Here is a 21,662-nt window from a genome sequence, read left to right on the forward strand (position 1 = left end):
GCCTGCGCCTCTGAGGTGGGAGAGCCGAGTTCAGGACACTGGACGACCAGAGACCTCCTGGCCCCATGTAATAGCAATCGGCGAGCGCTCTCCCAGAGATCTCCATCTCAACACTAAGACCCAGCTCCACTCAACGACCGGCAAGCTCCAGTGCTGGACACCCTATGCCAAACAATTAGCAAGACAGGAACACAGACCCACCCATCAGCAGAAAGGCTGCCTAAAATCATACGAAGTTCACAGACAGCCCAAAACACACTACCAGACACGGTCCTGCCCACCAGAAAGACTAGAACCAGGCTCATCCACCAAAACACAGGAACAAGTCCCCTCCACCAGGAAGCCTACACAACCCACTGAACCAACCTTAGCCCATGGGGACAAACAACAAAAACAACGGAAACTACAAACCTGCAGCCTGTGAAAAGGAGACCCCAAACATAGTAAGTTAAGCAAAATGAGAAGACAGAGAAACACACAGCAGATGAAGGAGCAACATAAAAACCCACCAGACCTAACAAATGAAGAGGAAATAGGCAGTCTACCTGAAAAAGAATTCAGAATAATGATAGTAAAGATGATCCAAAATCTTGGAAATAGAATAGAGAAAATACAAGAAACGTTTAACAAGGACCTAAAAGAACTAAAGAGCACAGAAGGAGAGATGAGCAACACAATAAATGAAATTAAAAATTGTATAGAAGGGATCAATAGCAGAATAACTGAGGCAGTAGAACGGATAAGTACCTGGAAGATAAAATAATGGAAATAACTACTGCAGAGCAGAATAAAGAAAAAAGAATGAAAAGAATTGAAGACAGTGTCAAACACTTCTGGGACAACATTAAATGCACCAGCATTCGAATTATAGGGGTCCCAGAAGAAAAAGAGAAGAAGAAAGGGACTGAGAAAGTATTTGAAGAGATTATAGTTGAAAACTTACCTAATATGGGAAAGAAAACAGTTAATCAAGTCCAGGAAGGGCAGAGAGTCCCATACAGGATAAATCCAAGGAGAAACATGCCAAGACACATATTAATCAAATTATCAGAAATTAAATTCAAAGAAAAAATATTAAAACAGCAAGGGAAAAACAACAAATAACATACAATGGAATCCCCATAAGGGTAACAGCTGATCTTTCAGCAGAAACTCTGAAAGGCAGAATGGAGTGGCAGGACATATTTAAAGTGATGAAAGGGAAAAACCTACAACCAAGATTACTCTACCCAGCAAGGATCTCATTCAGATATGATGGAGAAATTAAAACCTTTACAGACAAGCAAAAGCTAAGAGAATTCAGCACCACCAAATCAGCTTTACAACAAATGCTAAAGGAACTTCTCTAGGCAGGAAACACAAGAAAAGGAAAAGACCTACAATAACAAATCCAAAACATTTAAGAAAATGGTAATAGGAGCATACATATCAATAATTACCTTAAGTGTAAATGGATTAAATGCTCCAACCAAAAGACATGGACTGCCTGAATGGATAGAAAAACAAGACCCGTATATATGCTGTCTACAAGAGACCCACTTAAGACCTAGGGACATATACAGACTGAAAGTGAGGAGATGGAAAAAGATATTCCATGCAAATGGAAATCAAAAGAAAGCAGGCGTAGCAATTCTCATGTCAGACAAAATAGACTTTAAAACAAAGACTATTACAAGAGACAAAGAAAGACACTGTATAATGATCAAGGGATCAATCCGAGAAGAAGATATAACAATTGTAAATATCTATGCACCCAACGTAGGAGCACCTCAATACATAAGGCAAATACTAACAGCCATAAAAGGGGAAATCGACAGTAACACAATCATAGTAGGGGACTTTAACACCCCACTTTCACCAATGGACAGATCATCCAAAATGAAAATCAGTAAGGAAACACAAGCTTTCAATGATATATTAAACAAGATGCACTTAATTGATATTTATAGGACATTCCATCCAAACACAATAGAATACACTTTCTTCTCAAGTGCTCATGGAACATTCTCCAGGACAGATCATATCTTGGGTCACAAATCAAACCTTGGTACATTGAAGAAAATTGAAATCGTATCAAGTATGTTTTCCAGCCACAACAGTATGAGACTAAATGTCAATTATAAGGAAAAATCTGTAAAAAATACAAGCACATGGAGGCTAAACAACACACTACTTAATAACCAAGAGATCACTGAAGAAATCAAAGAGGAAATCGAAAAATACCTAGAAACAAATGACAATGGAAACACGACGACCCAAAACCTATGGGATGCAGCAAAAGTAGTTCTAAGAAGGAAGTTTATAGCAATACAGACCTACCTCAAGAAACAAGAAACATCTCGAATAAACAACCTAACCTTACAACTAAAGCAATTAGAGAAGGAAGTACAAAAAATACCCCCAAAGTTAGCAAAATGAGACAAATCATAAAGATAAGATCAGAAATAAATGAAAAAGAAATGAAGGAAACAATAGCAGAGATCAACATAACTAAAATCTGGTTCTTTGAGATGATAAACAAAATTGATAAACCATTAGCCAGACTCCTCAAGAAAAAAAGGGAGAAGACTCAAATCAATAGAATTAGAAATGAAAAAGGAGAAGTAACAAGTGACACTGCAGAAATACAAAGGATCATGAGAGATGACCACAAGCAACTATATGCCAATAAAATGGACAACCTGGAAGAAATGGACAAATTCTTAGAAAAGCACAACCTTCTGAGGCTGAACCAGGAAGAAATAGAAAATATAAACGGAACAATCACAAGCAGTGAAATTGAAACTGTAATTAAAAATCTTCCAAGAAACAAAAGCCCAGGACCAGATGGCTTCACAGGCGAATTCTATCAAACATTTAGAGAAGAGCTAACACCTATCCTTCTCAAACTCTTCCAAAATATAGCAGATGGAAGAAGACTCCCAAACTCATTCTACAAGGCCACCATCACCCTAATACCAAAACCAGACAAAGATGTCACAAAGAAAGAAAATTACAGGCCAATATCACTGATGAACATAGATGCAAATATCTTCAACAAAATACTAACAAACAGAATCCAACAGCACGTTAAAAGGATCATACACCGGGATCAAGTGGGGTTTATCCCAGGAAGGCAAGGATTCTTCAATATATGTAAATCAATCAATGTGATACACCACATAAACAAATTGAAGGAGAAAAATCATAAGATCATCTCAGTAAATGCAGAGAAAGCTTTTGACAAAATTCAACACCGATTTATGATAAAAACCTTCCAGAAAGTAGGCATAGGGGGAACTTTCCTCAACTTAATAAAGGCCATATATGACAAACCCACAGCCAACATTGTCCTCAATGGGGAAACACTGAAACCATTTCCACTAAGATCAGGAACAAGACAAGGTTGCCCACTCTCCCCACTATTATTTAACATTGTTTTGGAAGTTTTAGCCACAGCAGTGAGAGAAGAACAAGAAATAAAAGGAATCCATATTGGAAAAGAAGAAGTAAAGCTGTCACTGTTTGCAGATGACATGATACTATACATAGAGAATACTAAAGATGCTACCATAAAACTACTAGAGCTAATCAGTGAATTTGTTAAAGTACCAGGATACAAAATTAATGCACAGAAATCTCTGGCATTTGTATACACTTAGGATGAAAAATCTGAAAGTGAAATTAAGGAAACACTGCCATTTACCATTGCAACAAAAAGAATAAAATACGTAGGAATAAACCTACCTAAGGAGACAAAAGACCTGTATGCAGAAAACTATAAGACACTGATGAGAGAAATTAAAGATGATATAAGGAGATGGAGAGATACACCATGTTCTTGGATTGGAAGAATCAACATTGTGAAAATGACTCTACTACCCAAAGCAATCTACAGATTCAGTGCAATCCCTGTCAAACTACCACTGGCATTCTTCAGAGAACTAGAACAAAATATTTCACAGTTTGCATGGAAACACAAAAGACCCCAAATAGCCTAAGCAATCTTGAGAAAGACAAACGGAGCTGGAGGAATCAGGCTCCCAGACTTCAGACTATTCTACAAAGCTCTAGTAATCAAGACAGTATGATACTGGCACAGAAACAGAAATACAGATCAATGGAACAGGATAGAAAGCCCAGAGATAAACCCATACACATATGGTCACCTTATTATAGAAAAAGAGGGCAAGAATATACAATGGAGAAAAGACAGCCTCTTCCATAAGTGGTGCTGGGAAAACTGGATAGCTACATGTAAAAGAAGGAAATTAGAACACTCCCTAACACCATACACAAAAATAAACTCAAAATGGATTAAAGACCTAAATGTAAGGCCAGACACTATGAAACTCTTAGAGGAAAACATAGGCAGAACACTCTATGACAGAAATCTCAACAAGATCCTTTTTGGCCCACCCCCTAGAGTAATGGGAATGAAAACAAAAATAAACAAATGGGACCTAATGAAACTTGAAAGCTTTTGCACAGCAAAGGGAACCATAAACAAGACAAAAAGACAACCCTCAGAATGGGAGAAAGTATTTGCAAATGAAACAACTGACAAAGGATTAATCTCCAAAATTTACAAGCAGCTCATGCAGCTCAATATCAAAAAAACAAACAACCCAATCCAAAAATGGGCAGAAGACCTAAATAGACATTTTTCCAAAGAAGATATACAGATTGCCAACAAACACATGAAAGGATGCTCAACATCATTAATCATTAGAGAAATGCAAATCAAAACTACAATGAGATATCATCTCACACCCTTCAGAATGGCCATCATCAAAAAATCAACAAACAGTAAGTGCTGGGGAGGGTGTGGAGAAAAGGGAACCCTTTTGCACTGTTGGTGGGAATGTAAATTGATAAAGCCACTAGGGAGAACAGTATGGGGGTTCCTTAAAAAACTATAAATAGAACTACCATATGACCCAGCAATCCCACTACTGGGCACATACCTTGGGAAAACCATAATTCGAAAAGAGTCATGTACCACAATGTTCATTGCATAACTTATTACAATAGACAGGACATGGAAGCAACCTAAGTGTCCATCGACAGATGAATGGATAAGGAAGATGTGGCACATGTATACAATGGAATATTACTCAGCCATAAAAAGAAGCAAAATTCAGTTATTTGTAGTGAGGTGGATGGACCTAGAGTCTGTCATACAGAGTGAAGTAAGTCAGAAAGAGATAAACAAGTACCCTATGCTAACACATATATATGGAACCTAAAAAAAAAAATGGGCATGAAGAACCTAGGGACAGGCTGGGAATAAAGACGCATACCTCCTAGAGAATGGACTTGAGGACACGGGGAGGGGGAAGTGTGAGCTGGGACAAAGTGAGAGAGTGGCATGGACATATATACACTACCAAATGTAAAACCGATAGCTAGTGGGAAGCAGCCACATAGCACAGGGAGATCAGCTTGGTGCTTTGTGACCACCTAAAGGGGTGGGATATGGAGGGTGGGAGGGAAGGAGATCCAAGGGGGAAGAGATATGGGTATGTACGTATATATATAGCTGATTAACTTTGTTATAAAGCAGAAACTAACATGCCATTGTAAAGCAATTATACTCCAATAAAGATGTTATAAATAAATAAAACCTAAATGGTTACCTGCTAACATTTTTTTTGATCATTATCATCACTCATCAACAAATAGGTAGATGTAATCATTCCTATTTACAGGTGGCTCAGAGAGAGGAAGCAGTAATAGTACCACTAGAAAGAAATCAGATTTAAATCCCGACAGATTTGGGTCCCCATTTTCTAGCCACACTTTCACAGATTATCTTCGTTTCCTGAGCTTCAGGTCCCTCTGTCACAGAATAGGGATGACAACACATCCCTTCCTGGTCTGCTGTGAAGAGCAAGTAAAGTAATGAATGTAAAGCATTTATAATAGCAGCTGGCGTACAGTACGTGCTTAATAGACGCCAGCTTGCTTTTGTGTTCCTTAAGAGACTAACAGAAATGGGGAACAAGAGCTCCCTTGAACCTGGACTCTTCTCCTTCTGTTACACGCGTAGCACCTATTTCTGCTCACATTTCTTTTGTATCTGGTAGCGTTGATCAGTGTTAGTAGAAAATTTTAGCAGGAGTGCATGATCAGAGTATAAAAGACACAAAAACAAAGTTGACATGACATGATCAGTTTGATATTCTTCATCACAAAAAAATTAGAAGACACTGACATGGTGAAGTGATTTATGTATAAAGTATAAGAAATTCTAAAGTGCTCTAGATATGAACAATATTCCAGCTTCAGTGCCTCCTGACAAAAGTCCAAAAGTATCTAACGAAGGAATTACACCAGAACTGAGTTTGTTTCTGGAAGTCTAATTATGTTAAAAACAACTGCACAAATCAAAACTGTTCAGTATAAGTTCACAACTAAAAATAAAGTAAAACTAAATAAAACTAAAAGAATAAAGTTAAAATAGCTCAGACAAGTTTTTACTTAGAAGGTAACTTAAAAGAGCAGTTCTATACACAGTTTTCTGTTCGTTAAGGTTTGCTCAAGTGTGTACACCAATGAGATGAGTACCTAAGTGACACAGATAAGAGATAAGACTGATCCTTCCTTTACCATTTAGTGATTCTGTGATGATTGGCAATTTCTTCCAGCTTTTTGAATCTTATTTCCCTAATGGTGCGTTCCCTATTTCCCACAGGGACAAAATAGAATCTATCTTATGTGGAGGTTGTATTAAATAAGGTGTAAGTTGTTCACATATTGCGTGGCACTTAGTATTATATAGTAAATGGTAGTTGTTGTTATCATCTCTCTGTCAGGGTTACAATAATAATAGCTAAAACATGTCAGGCAGTACGTAGCAGGCACTGTCCTGAGCAACTAGTCTATATGTTAACTCATTAGTCCTCTTATCTGTGAATACTTTTACTATTCTTATTTTATAGAAAAGGAAACTGAAGCATACTAGTGCTAAATAAGTAATTTGCCCAAGAGCATGCAGCTAGTTAGTGGCAGAGCCCCTCAGTTACACATGGGAAGAGTTTTCTCCTAGATATCCATGTTAAAAAATTAGGGATGAACTCCCAAGCCACACCAGTCTTTCTTTGTCCTAGTGACTCATTATGGCTTTTCAACCCTTATCTAAATGTTGCAGGGCTTTTTCTGTTTTCAGCTCAGGTCCTTTAAGAATTTCTTCGTAAAATTATGAAAATAAATTTAAAGCTGCTGAAAGGTGTCTTAACTTTATTTGAAGAGGTCGTATTGTTTCTCCCTAAATTTCCTCTTCGGTGTGAACAGAATGATTGCTTATTGTCATAAATCAGGAGTTGGGAAATAAGTCCAAGTTTTCCTCCTTCTAGTCCTTCCTGATGGCAGGCTCTGAACATAATTCCCTTTCAACCTTAACCTTACCTTTTATTATCTTTGCCTTTTGCCCCTGTTTGGCCGTATTTAATTCTTGGAGTATGCTTTGTCAAAAGCTTAGCTAGTAGGACTTCTTAGAATAAAGTATGTTCTGGAGCAGGGGTTCCCAACCCCTGGCGGTCCTCGGCCTGTTGGGAATCGGGCCGCACAGCCGGAGGTGAGCGACGGGCGAGCAGGGAAGCTTCATCTGCCGCTCCCCATCGCTCGCATTACCGCCTGAACCATCCCCCCCACCGTCCCCCGCCCCCCACCCACATCCGTGGAAAAATTCCCTTCCATGAAACTGGTCTCTGGGGCCAAAAAGGTTGGGGACCGCTGTTACGGAGGATTGCATAACTATCTCTCTGTCTTTAGAAAGACGTTTTTTGTTCTAGTTTTGTTTCTTTCACTTTTAAGAGGGTTGCTGTGGGTATAATTCAGATACCATCCAATAAGCACCCAGTGTAAGAGTATGTTTGAAGATTTTTAGTGAGTGTATACATTTGTGCAAGCATCGTCACAAGTCAGTTTTAGAACGCTTTGGTTATGACACAGAGTTTCCTAATGCCTGTTTGGAGTGAATCCCTGCTCCCAGGCCCAGGCAACCACTGATCAGTTTTCTGTCTCTCTAGTTTTGCTTCTTGTAGAAATTTCATGTAAATGGAAGCACTAAGTAATCCTTTGTGTCTTCCTTCTTAGGATGTTTTCAGGGTTCATCCATGTTGGTGCATGTATCATTAGTTGGTTCTCTTTTATTTGTAAGTAAATTTCCATTGTATGGGTATGTCACATTTTGTTTATCCATTCACCAGTTGATAGACACTTGGACTGTTTGTAGGTTGAAGCTATTATGAAGAATGCTGCTGTAAAAATCCACATACAAGTCCTTGTGTGGACATATGTTTTAATTTCTCTTGTGTAGATAGCTAGGAGTAGACTTTCTTAGTCACAGTAAGTGTGTATTTAACTTTTCAAACAATTGCCAAACCATTTCCCAAAGTAACTGCACCATTTTGAAGTCCCACCTACGATGGATAAGGGTTCCAGTTTCTCAATATGCACATCGATGTCTGTTGTTTTCTAGTGTTTTTTCAATATAGCCATTCTCCTGGGTATGTGGCATCTTACAAGGTTTTAACTTGCATTGCCCTGATTATTAACGACTTTGGGCAATGTTTTATGCACTTATTAACTATTCATATATCTTCTTTAGTTAAGTGTTAAAATCCTTTGCCCATTGTACGGTTGTGTTGTCTTCCTATTGGTGAGACATAAGAGTTCTTAAAATATTTTGTTTACAAAATATACAAATCTTTTTATCAGATACATGATATGCAAATACTTTTTCCCAGTCTATGGCTTCTCTTTTTGTTTTCTTAATGGTGTGTTTTCAATAAGTCCAATTTACCAGTTTATCCAATTTTTTTCCATACATTGTGCTTTTGGTGTTGGTGTTATAGCTAAGAAATCTTCTCCTTACTCAAGTCACAAAGATTTTCTTCTGGAAGTTTAGTAATTCTAGCTCTTACATTTATATCTATGATTCATATAGAAGTACTTTTTGTGTATAATATAAGGTAAAGTAAGGGTTTAATAAGTTTTTTTTTTTTAAAGAAATTGCTTTTTTTTATTCACGTTAGTCTTCAGTGTCAAGCAATGATCAACAACCACCTTTATTGTCATTACTATTTTTTTTTAACATCTTTATTGGGGTATAATTGCTTTACAATGGTGTGTTAGTTTCTGCTTTATAACAAAGTGAATCAGTCGTACATAAATATATGTTCCCATATGTCTTCCCTCTTGCGTCTCCCTCCCTCCCACCCTCCCTATCCCACCCCCCCAGGCTGTCACAAAGCACCGAGCCAATATCCCTGTGCCATGCGGCTGCTTCCCACTAGCTATCTACCTTACTACGTTTGTTAGTGTGTATATGCCCATGACTCTCTCTCGCCCTGTCACAGCTCACCCTTCCCCCTCCCCATAACCTCAAGTCCGTTCTCTAGGAGGTCTGCATCTTTATTCCTGCCTTACCCCTAGGTTCTTCATGACATTTTTTTTTTCTTAAATTCCATATATATGTGTTAGCATACAGTATTTGTCTTTTTCTTTCTGACTTACTTCACTCTGTATGACAGACTCTAGGTCTATCCACCTCATTACAAATAGCTCAATTTCGTTTCTTTTTATGGCTGAGTAATATTCCATTGTATATATGTGCCACATCTTCTTTATCCATTCATCCGATGATGGGCACTTAGGTTGTTTCCATCTCCGGGCTATTGTAAATAGAGCTGCAATGAACATTTTGGTACATGACTCTTTTTGAATTTTGGTTTTCTCAGGGTATATGCCCAGTAGTGGGATTGCTGGGTCATATGGTAGTTCTATTTGTAGTTTTTTAAGGAACCTCCATACTGTTCTCCATAGTGGCTGAACCAATTCACATTCCCACCAGCAGTGCAAGAGTGTTCCCTTTTCTCCACACCCTCTCCAGCATTTATTGTTTCTAGATTTTTTGATGATGGCCATTCTGACTGGTGTGAGATGATATCTCATTGTAGTTTTGATTTGCATTTCTCTAATGATGAATGATGTTGAGCATTCTTTCATGTGTTTGTTGGCAGTCTGTATATCTTCTTTGGAGAAATGTCTATTTAGGTCTTCTGCCCATTTTTGGATTGGGTTGTTTGTTTTTTTGATATTGAGCTGCATGAGCTGCTTGTAAATTTTGGAGATTAATCCTTTGTCGGTTGCTTCATTTGCAAATATTTTCTCCCATTCTGAGGGTTGTCTTTTTGTCTTGTTTATGGTTTCCTTTGCTGTGCAAAAGCTTTTAAGTTTCATTAGGTCCCATTTGTTTATTTTTGTTTTTATTTCCATTACTCTAGGAGGTGGGTCAGAAAGGATCTTGCTGTGATTTATGTCATAGAGTGTTCTGCCTATGTTTTCCTCTAAGAGTTTGATAGTTTCTGGCCTTACATTTAGGTCTTTAATCCATTTTGAGTTTATTTTTGTGTATGGTGTTAGGGAGTGATCTAATCTCATACTTTAACATGTACCTGTCCAGTTTTCCCAGCACCACTTATTGAAGAGGCTGTCCTTTCTCCACTATACATTACTGCCACCTTTATCAAAGATAAGGTGTCCATATGTGCATGGGTTTATCTCTGGGCTTTCTATCCTGTTCCATTGATCTATCTTTCTGTTTTTGTGCCAGTACCATACCGTCTTGATAACTGTAGCTTTGTAGTATAGTCTGAAGTCAGGGAGCCTGATTCCTCCAGTTCCTTCTTTCGTTCTCAAGATTGCTTTGGCTATTCAGGGTCTTTTGTGTTTCCATACAAATTGCAAAATTTTTTGTTCTAGTTCTGTGAAAAATGCCAGTGGTAGTTTGATAGGGATTGCATTGAATCTATAGATTGCTTTGGGTAGTAGAGTCATTTTCACAATGTTGATTCTTCCAATCCAAGAACATGGTATATCTCTCCATCTATTTGTATCATACTAATAAGTTTTTTTAGGGGGTGGGCATATGGTATCCAATTGCTCCAGCACCATTTATTGAAAACACTGTCACCTGCCCTCATTGAATTGCCTTGGCAGTTTTGTTGAAAATGAACCATAAATGTATGGGTGTATTTTTGGACTCTATGCTGTTCCACTGATCTGTCATTATACTGCTACCACACTGTCTTGATAGTGTAGCTTTGTAGTAAGTCTTTTAAGTCAGGTTCATCCATTCCACTAACTTTGTTCTTGTTCAAAATTGTTTTGGCTATTTTAGGTCCTTTACATTTCCGTATAAATTCAGAATCAGCTTGTCAATGTTTTCTACAGAAAAACATCCTGAAATATTTTGATAGTAGTTGCACCGAATCTTTTTTCTTAATTATTTATTTATTTTTTTAAACATCTTTATTGGAGTATAATTGCTTTACAGTGTTGTGTTAGTTTCTGCTATATAACAGAGTGAATCAGCTATACATATACATGTATCCCCATATCCCCTCACTCTTGCGTCTCCCTCCCACCTTCCCTATCCCACCCCTCTTGGCAGTCACAGAGCACAGAGCTGATCTCCCTGTGCTATGTGGCTGCTTCCCACTAGCTAAATATTTTACACTTGGTAGTGTATATACATCCATGCCACTCTCTCACTTCATCCCAGCTTCCCCTTCCCCCTCCCCGTGTCCTCAAGTCCATTCTCTACATCTGCGTCTTTATTCCTGTCCTGCCTCTAGGTTCTTCAGAACCATTTTTCTTTTTTTAGATTCCATATATATGTGTTAGCATAGGGCACTTGTTTTTCTCTTTCTGACTTACTTCACTCTGTATGACAGACTCTAGGTCCATCCACCTCACTACAAGTAATGCAATTTCGTTTCTTTTCATGGCTGAGTAATATTCCATTGTATATATGTGCCACATCTTCTTTATCCATTCATCTGCCTGTGGACGCTTAGGTGGCTTCCATGTCCTGGCCATTGTAAATAGTTCTGCAATGAACATTGTGGTACATGACTCTTTTTGAATTACGATTTTCTCCGGGTATATGCCCAGTAGTGGGATTGCTGGGTCATATGGTAGTTCTTTTTTTGCACTGAATCTTAGTATTGATTTGAAGAGACTAACCATCTTAACAACAGTATAATCTTCCAATCCATGAAAATGATATATTTTTCAATTTATTTAGCTGTTCTTTTATTTCTCTCAGCAAATTTTAAGAAACTTTTGATCTGTTTCTATGCTCAAATTTATTCTTAAGTATTTTTATGCTGTTGTGAATGGAACTGCTTTCTTGATTTCACTTTCTCATTATTCATTACTAATATATAAAAACACAATTGATTTTTTTTAACTTTTTACTTTATATTGGAGTATAGCTGATTAACAGTGTTTCGATAGTTTCAGGTGTACAGCAAAGTGATTCAGTTATACATATACCTGTATCTGTTCTTTTTCAAATTCTTTTCCCATTTAGGTTGTTAAATAGTATTGAGCATAGTCACCTGTGCTATACAGTAGAAAATACAGTTGATTTTTATATGTTGATCCTTAGCTTTGGTGAACTCATTTATTCTAGTAGATTCATTAGATTCCTTAGATTTTCTATGTATGAGATTATGTTACTTGCAAAAAAAAAAAGACTTTTTCCTTTTCAATCTGTATGCTTTTCATTTCTTTCTCTTGCTTTTCTGCACTGATTATAATATTCTACTCCACTAATATTTTGAAGAAGTAGAACAGAATTCTCTGCCTTGTTACTATTCTTAATGGAAAAGCATTTAGTCTTTCACCAATAAATATGATAATAGCTGTAGGTCCTTTATTAGATTGCAGTAGTTTCCTTCTGTTCTTTCTTCGCTGAGAGTTTTTATCATGAATGGGTGCTGGACTTGTAAACTGAGTTTTCTGCATGTACTAATGTCACCATGGGGTTTTTATCCTTTATTCTTTCCATATGGCTTATTGCATTAATTGATATTTGCACATCATACCAACCCTTGCGTTTCTGAGATTAAAAACACGGTCATGATATACAATACTTTTTATGTGTTTTGAGGCTCACTTTGCTTATCTTCTGTTAAGAATTTTTGTCTCTGAGTTCATGAGCGTTGTTGGTCTGGAATTATTTCCATCTCTTTCTCTGGTTTTCATACAGGCTACTATTGCTGGACTTGTAAAATGAGTTTCTCATCTATTTTTGAAACAGTCTCTGGGAATTCCCTGGCAGTCCATGGTTAGGACTCGGGTCTCTCCCTGCCAGGTCCCCAGGTTCGATCCATGGTTGGGGAACTAAGATCCCGAAGCAAGCTGCATGGCCAAAAAAAAAAAAAAAAAAGGAAAGAAATAGTCTCTGTAGGATTAGTTTTATTCTCTCTTAAATGTGACGTCATCTGGGCCTGCATGCCTCCATTGTTTTGTGTTGTTTTCTTTGGTGACAGTATTTTGAATTACAAATTCAATTTTTGTAATAGATAAAAGGCTATGCAGATTTTCTGCTTCTTCTTCAGTTTTTATAATTTATGCCTTTCAAAGAATTTTCCTGTTTCATCTAAGTTTTTAATTTATTGGCTTAAAATTGCTTACAATATACCCTTAGTATCCTTTTAATGTTGATAACAACTGTAGTGCTGTCCCCTTCTTCATGCCTGAAGTCGGTCATTTGTGTCTTCTCTTTTCTTGTCAGTCTACTAGTTTAGTAATTTTATTAATTAGTTTTAAAGGTGCACCTTACTTTTATTGTTTTCTCTCTATTTTCTATTTTATTGACTTCTTCTTTTGCCTTTATTATTTCCTTTATTTTACTTTGGGTTTGATTTGCTCCTGTTTTAAAACTTCTTAAGGTGGAAGCTTAGATTATTGTTTACCTCTTTCTAACACAGACATTTAAATCTATAAATTTCTTTCTAAGCACTGATTTAGCTGCATCCCATATATTTAGATATGGTATATTTTTATTTTCATTCCATTCAAGATGCTTTTTATTCCCTTTCTACTTCCAGTTTAGCTTCCATGAAATTGTGGAGTAATTGTCCTGGAATTAATCTCTATAGGACTAAAAAATGTTTCTTTTAATCATGTGTTTTGTTTATGCCTAATAATTTTAATAGGTCTGATCCTTTTTCTGATCATTTTTACCGCTTTCTTTTGAGGCAGATAGTGTGTGTTTTAGTCTCACTTTTTTCACATGTGGAATTTGAAGCTCATAATTTATTGATCTAAAGAATGAAATAGAATCATCCTTTTTATATTTTTGCCAGTGAAACACCAAATTGCAAGTGAAAGTCTTGAGGTGTATTAAAGTACAACATTTTTTGTAGTATTTCAAATACAGTATGGTGTGTATATATGTATGTATTTTTAGTCAAGGTGAATAATTAAGTATTTTAAGATATTTGGGGCTTTCTTAAATGCTGGCCTAGTGCCAGCAAATAGGTAGTAGTCTACTTACATGTCCCTGATTGATTTTCATAACTAATCATACACCTCAATTCATATGCATAATTGGAAACTTTCTCATTAATTCCATTCCCAAGTTATTTAATGAACTCTTTTTTCAAGTAAATAGCAAGTATAAGTCAGAAAAAAATGGGTCAAGACTTCTCATATTTAAGCTAATTGGGCATTTTCATTTTCATCATTCCTGCAGAATTAATACTACTATGAAAATGTAAATATAGAAGGTCTTTTAAATCTTAAAAAGACATAATACCTAGTAATTATATTTATTAGACTCACAGCTTCAGTAAATTTGTGGAAATGATCATTTTTTAAAATTTTATGGGTTCGGGTGCTCCGGTCTGGGAAGATCCCACATGCCGCGGAGCGGCTAGGTCCGTGAGCCATGGCCTCTGAGCCTGCGCGTCTGGAGCCTGTGCTCCACAACGAGAGAGGCGTGAGAGGCCTGCGTACCGCAAAAAAAAAAAAAAAAAAATTTAGTAATTTGAAAATTCATACCGTCTCAAAAAACAGCATTTACTCACAATTAGCATATTAAATATTTGGATTAATATTCTATTTTACACCCCTTAAAATTTCCTTATAGCCACTTAAATCATATGCATGCAATTAGTTTAGAATTTGGTCCACTTCAAACATTTTTGATTTTTCTTATGAACTGAAGAGAATATTTACTAATAAGCAAATTAGCAGTGTAAATATGAGATATTTTATTTGGTTCATCTAAGGAACCCAGTTATTTTGAAGAACCTAAGTAGCATGATTTGCATATACAAAATCAATGTATAGATGAGCTTCAATATTAAAGTGTAGTCTCTACTTTGAAAACATTTTTTGGGTAATCAGTTTATATTCTTATATACTTTGAAACTTAAACTGCTTTTACTTTTAAATACTAACTTAGGTCTTTCACGAATTCATAGTGTCCTATCCCCACCTCTGTTATTGGTCACCTTTTTGTGTAGATTATCAAATATATTTATACATTGAACATCCCCTTCCTTAACATTTATGATGACTACTGTAAAGGTTTGTCTTTTCTTTTTCGCTATGGACTTTAAGGCCAAAGTAAGCAGGTGTTACATAATACTGAACTCAACTACATTGGATCAAGAAGGATGTGGGGTGAGGCGGGGGGAGGATCAGTAAGGTACTTTCCTTTGGGAATACCCCATAATCTAGTGCCAAGTTCATTCCAATTCATAGCCTGGAACAATAACCTATTGTCTTTGTCGCTGCAGTGTTTCACAGGCAATTTCTCAGATTTTTTTTTTTTTTTCCCTAATTTCTTAGGGGAGATGGTCTCTTCTCTGTCACTTCTGCTGTGATCCATTACTTTTATTTTTAGGTGTGGATTTCTTTTGTTCAGAAATAGTTGTAAGTCAACTGTAAAAAATTGCTAATTGAAGTTATTAATATAATTCTATTTCACATGCTTTAGTTAGTCTAGAAAATAGTCTTTTTATTTACCATTTACTGTAAAAGTATATTTTTTATGGTTTTCAACAATAATTTTGATAATTATCCTTAAAAGAGAAAAAAAATTTTATAAAATGATAAAATTTTTTTAAATAATTTTTTTCCAAATATACTGTTCGATTTTTCTGTATGTATATTGTCTCATTTTCTATTTAGCATCAGATAGAAAAGTTCCAGACCTTGGAACTTCCCTTACTAATTAAAGTTCAGTCAAGTTAATAGCTGGGTGAGACTAAGCAGAAATCAAGAAAGAAATATTTTTTAAAATAAATTTGTCATTCTTTCACACAGAATATTGTAGCATACTTGTGGAGAAACTCAATGGCCAAAGAGGAATGACTTCCAAGATGCTAACATATGGACCTGTTGAAAAACAAATGGAGCTTGTTACCCAGTCACTCTGATGAAAAGCTTTTAGTGCTTTATTCTTAAGTATTAAAGGGCAGCAAGAGTCACTATTTATTACGGCAGGTCTTAGTCATGAATGAAAGGGACCAAATCCAAGAACCCAGAGGAAATAGATACAGTTATAGTGAGCAAAGGAAAGATTGTGGATAAACTGTAATTGGTATCCTCAAAGAGTTAAGAAAAGATGTTGCATCTCTAAAAACAGTAAGCTGTGAAAAGGAAAACTGGAAAATGAGGAAGAGCTCTTAGAAATTTAAAATACGATAAACAATTAATTTTTTCAATAGAAGCATTGGAAGATAAACAAGTAAATCTTTCAGAAAGTGTAACAAAAGCACAAGATGGAAAATAATAGTGGAGCAGCTTAGAGGGTCAATCCTGTAGTTTCAACATTCCAAGGAGAGGAGTTGCAGAGAGAGGAAAATGATTTTAAAAATAGCATAAAATTAGACCTATAGACCATGGGTCTCCAGATTGTACCCTGTACAAATATTTCAGTACTTAATCCAAGACCTACTATCATGAAATTTAAAAACATTGAAAAAAATTAGTAGCCTAAAAGCTTTCAAAAAGATAGTGGGGCACTTGTAAAGAAGTTTGCATCAGAGTGGATCTGGACATCTCGTCTCAACCTTGCCAACTTAAAAAAAAAAAGGGAACAATACAAAATTCTGATGGGTAATACTTTTCATTTTGGAGGGCTATGCACCCCACACTATCAGTCAGTTGTGTGTGGATTAAGACATGTTCAGAGATGCTAAAACAATAACAACAAAATTTCCCTGCCACTCTTTGATGAAGCTTCTGAAAGAATGCTCCAGCAGAATTAAGGAGAATAGAATAGTCAAGAATTAGGAAGACATAGGATCCAGAAAAAAAAGGGGGGGGTTGGAAAGAAAACCAAGGAACCACATTCCAGGATGATAGCTGGTTCATTTTGAAAGCAGCACATACTTGAAGAAAGTTAGGAGTGGCATTTCCAGAGAGAAAAATGGAACTGGTAAATTATATAGTACACTGAGAGTTTAGAAAGTAGTATTGGTTTTTGATAGAACTGATGGATCTTCTGGAAAACATTTACATAGGTACATAGAATATTAAGCAATTTTTTAAAAAAAAGGCAATTATTAACTCTAGGAAAAATTAAACGTGGCAAAAGAAAACTTATTGATAGTATACCAGTTGGCTGTGAAAGTGAACAATATCTCAGCATTTATACCAATGGAAATACTATTAACACTATCAATTTAACTAAAAATTGAGCAGTGATTATGTTGGAAGGGGAAGGATAGAGTAGTTTAAAGAGCTGAATCCTCATTGAAGTCTGCAAATATTGCCTAATAGTCAATAAGTCTAGAAATAGAATAAGCATCAATATTAAAATATAGAAGGATGAAGAAACATCTGAAATTTTTTAAAATGGGTATTTCCTGAGTATGATAGGGGGCCGTGTTTTCCATAAACTTTTAATATTTAGGGCATTTTAAAACTGTTTGCAAATGTCCCTTTCCTAAAAATTTAATTTTAAAGGAATAGTGGTATTTAAAATGTCAAGGAAATAGAATAATTATGGACTGTAGTCAACTTTGTACATTTTTGTTTTATTATTTTCTAGAGTTCCTGGAATAACTATTGCTACAGACATTATCTGTGGTTTTCCTGGAGAAACAGACCAAGATTTTCAAGAAACAGTGAAACTTGTTGAAGAGTACAAATTTCCAAGTCTCTTTATTAACCAGTTTTACCCAAGACCAGGAACTCCCGCTGCAAAAATGGAGCAAGTTCCAGCGCAAGTGGTAAGATACTTTTCTTGTAAGGTATTATATTTAGCCAACAGCTATAAAAATGCAGCTGTGTTGCCTGCCTTAACACAACTAGCTCATGGTATAACCAACCCTTAAGTTACGAAATACGGAATGTTTGTTCCCAGTTGGGGTCAGGGGCAGGGAGACCTTGGTACATTAAATGACCTTAGGCAACTATAATACTACCTTTTTTTTTTTCTCTTGAAGAGTGAGGTTCAGATGACACGGGGAAAATTTTTTAAACTACTATCTAGTACTAACTGTTTATAGGATAAAGCCTTGGGTCTTTCACAATAAGGCAAAACTTAAATATTTGTGAGCAAAGGAGGCTTCCCTGCTTCTTAAGAGATGCTTTTCATAATGTGTTACTTTCTGAGGGTCCCCTGGTTTTCCTACTTTTCCATGGGATAGATATGATGCTGTCTGTCTATTTCAGATGTGTGTTGCTTTCACAGTGAACCTTAATTTAATTTCCTCCTTACATGTTCATAGATATATTAGAATAAGATGACCTAAAATAAATGTGAAAAAGTTTGAGAGCCAGTAAAGGCAAACTGTTTCCCAGAATGCACCAGAAATTAATGACCTCAAACAAACATTTAGTTTCTAGATTCATTGGCCCAAGATGAAAAAATATTAGTAAGCCTTAAGAGGAAGTAGAATTTTTTTCACTGAAAATTTTCTGCTTTGTTTCTGATTACCAAAACAAATTGTGTGCTACCATTAATTTTTCATAAACATAAAAAGAAATCAAATGAACTAATTTTATATCTAAATTACAATTTCTATTGACGTATAATTTGCATTCAGCAAAATTACCTCTTTCCAGCATATAGTTCTTTGAATTTTGATGAAAGCATTCACTAGTGTAACTGGTCCCACAATCAAGATACAGAATGGTTCCATCAGGCCCCCCTGCCAAAGTCCCTTTTATTTTTTTTGTAGTTGTCTACTCTCTCCATCCCCAGCTCCTTAACAACTACCGTTCTATTGTCCTTATAGTCTAATTCATTCTTTTTTAAACTTCTTTAATAAAAAAAGTTTTTAAACTTCAAAATACCTGCAGAAAAGTGTACAGCTGTATGTTTTCATAAAGTGAATACTTCCATGTAACCCTCAGTCTGATCAAGAAATAGGACATTAGCAGTACCCCAGAGGTCCCCATCATGCCTTTCTCTTTACTATCCTCTCCTATTTCCCAACAGAAACCACTATCCCTCATTCTGACATATTAGTTTGACCTGTTTTTAAACTTCATATAAATGAAAGAATTCATCAGTGTTTGAATGTTGGGTTTTTAAGTTTAACATTGTGTTGGTGAGAGTAGTCTGTTTTTGCTAGTAGCTGTATCTCATTCATTTTCTTTGCTATATAGTATTCCACTATGCAAATCACAATTTGTCCTTCCTAATGTGAAAGAAGAATTGGGTCTTTTCAACATTCCATTGTTAGTATTGCAACTAATACAGCTGTCAGCTTTCCTGCTTGTATCTTTTATTTGACTCGTGTATGTAAACATTTCTGCTGGGTGTTTAGCTAGGAGTGTAATTGCTGGATCATAGGAAATACAGTTACTCTGCTCTACTAGATGCTGCCCAATAGTCTTCCCAACTAGTTGAATTTAGAGTTCCAGCGGCAGTATATCTAAAAATGCCAGTGACTCTGTATTCTTGCCAGCAGTTGGCAGTGTATTTTTATTAGTAACCATTCTGATGGGAATGTAATGTAATCTTTTTTTGTGGGGGGGGGCTATGTTGGGTCTTTGTTGCCACACATGGGCTTTCTCTAGTTGGGGCGAGCGGGACCTACTCTTCGTTGTGGTGCGTGTGCTTCTCATTGCAGTGGTTTCTCTTGTTGCGGAGCATGGGCTCTAGGCACGTGGGCTTCAGTAGTTGTGGCACAGGGGCTCAGTAGTTGTGGTGCACGGGCTTAGTTGCTCCGCGGCATGTGGGATCTTCCCAGACCAGGGTTTGAACCCGTGTCCCCTGCATAGGCAGGCGGATTCTTAACCACTGCACCACCAGGGAAATCCTGTAATGTAATCTAATTGTGGTTTTTATATCTCCCTGTCAACTATTGATACTGAATACCTTTTATATGTTTATTGGAGATTTGGATACACTTTTTCATGAAGTGCCTGTTCACACCTTTGCCTCTTTTTCTCTTGGCTTACCTGTCTTGTTTGTTTCCTCCCCCGTTCCTTCCTCTGATTTATAGGAATTATTTGTTTTCTGAATAGAAGTCCATTGTTGGTCATGGTAATCTAAGTACCTTCCATTCTATAACCAGTCTTTGCACTCTTTTAATGGTGCCTTTTGAAGAGCATTCTTAATTTTATGCAGAATTTATCAATATTTTTCTTCTTGTTTTAGTGTTTTTTTGGGTCCTGTTTAAGATTACCTTCCCCACATTGTCATGAAGATACCCTCCCCGCAAAAGGTACTCTTAGATTTTATGATTTTGCCTTTTACTTTTAGATCTTTAATCCAGCTGGAATTTATTTTTGTTTAGATTATGAGGTACGGAGGTCAAGACTTTTTTAAAAATATAAGGATATCCATTTGAGTCATCACCACTTATGGAATACCTCATCCTTTACCCACTGCTCTGCCTGGTCACCTTTATCATAAATCAACTGTCTCTACACGTGGGTCTGTTCTGGAACACTATTCTGTTCCTTTGGTCTGTTGATTTCTCCCCAAAATCACAAAGTTAATTACTGTAGCTTTGTAATAAGTCTTGATATTGGCAGTGTAAGTATTCTAAATGTTTTTTCCTTGAAAATCGTCCTGACTATTCTTGATCCTTTGACTTTCTAAATTTGTCAACTTCCACCAAAAAATCCTGCTGGAATTTTAATTGAGATTGTATTGATTCTATAGATCATTTGGGGGGAAATTGACATTGTAATAATATCAAGTTTTTCATCTTTGAATAAAATGTAGCTCTTAGTTATTTTAATCTTCTTTAATTTCTCTCAATAATGAGTTTTCTGTATACAAGCCTTGCATATCATTTATTATTTTTATCCATATGTGTGTATTCCCTTGATATTATTAATCATTTTTAATTGTTACTACTATTTAGAAATAGAATTGATTTTAACATATTTACCTTTCACCCATCAACTTTGCTGAATTTATTTATTCTAATAGTTTTTCTGTAGGATTTTTTTTTCTTCCAGTTTTTCTGCGTATACAGTTGTATTATCTGAGGATAGTTGCAGTTTTACTTCTTCCTTTTCAATCCTCGTAACTTTTATTTCTTATTGTATTGCCTGGAACTTCCAGTACACTACTGAATAAAATTGGGTAGTTTTCTCTTCTTTCCTAACTCAAGAGTGGAGTTTACAGAATTTCACCATTCAGTATAAAAGTTAACTGTAGTTTGGGGATTAGGGAAGTCCCTTTCTAAGTCCTAATTTACTGTGTGTGTGTGTGTGTGTGTGTGTGTGTGTGTGTGTGTGTGTGTGTGTGTGTGTGTGTGTGTGTAAATTAGGTAAATTATGTGTGTGCGCATGCACGCTTTAATCATGAATAGAATTAAACTTTTATCACTTTCTTTTTTCATCTATTGAAATAATCATATGGTTTGTGGTGTTAAGTCTGTTAATATTGTGAATTC

At 36.1% G+C, this 21,662-nt stretch overlaps 1 protein-coding gene across 11 annotated transcripts in view; it reads left to right on the plus strand.

Annotated features, from left to right (window-relative positions):
- Window positions 1-21,662, plus strand: part of CDKAL1 (CDKAL1 threonylcarbamoyladenosine tRNA methylthiotransferase) — an 819,912-nt gene that overhangs the window by 458,733 nt on the left and 339,517 nt on the right. For all 11 annotated transcript variants that reach the window (XR_013830328.1, XR_013830329.1, XR_013830330.1 and 8 more), the window contains one exon: window positions 17,849-18,029. Coding sequence is in view for 8 of the 11 variants with exons in the window: in XM_079935371.1 (XP_079791497.1) it covers window positions 17,849-18,029 (181 nt within the window). In the remaining 3 variants the exon portion in view is untranslated. The remainder of the gene's footprint in view (window positions 1-17,848; window positions 18,030-21,662) is intronic.

Source organism: Stenella coeruleoalba, assembly GCF_951394435.1.
Source record: "Stenella coeruleoalba genome assembly, chromosome: 10".
Lineage (NCBI taxonomy): Eukaryota > Metazoa > Chordata > Mammalia > Artiodactyla > Delphinidae > Stenella > Stenella coeruleoalba.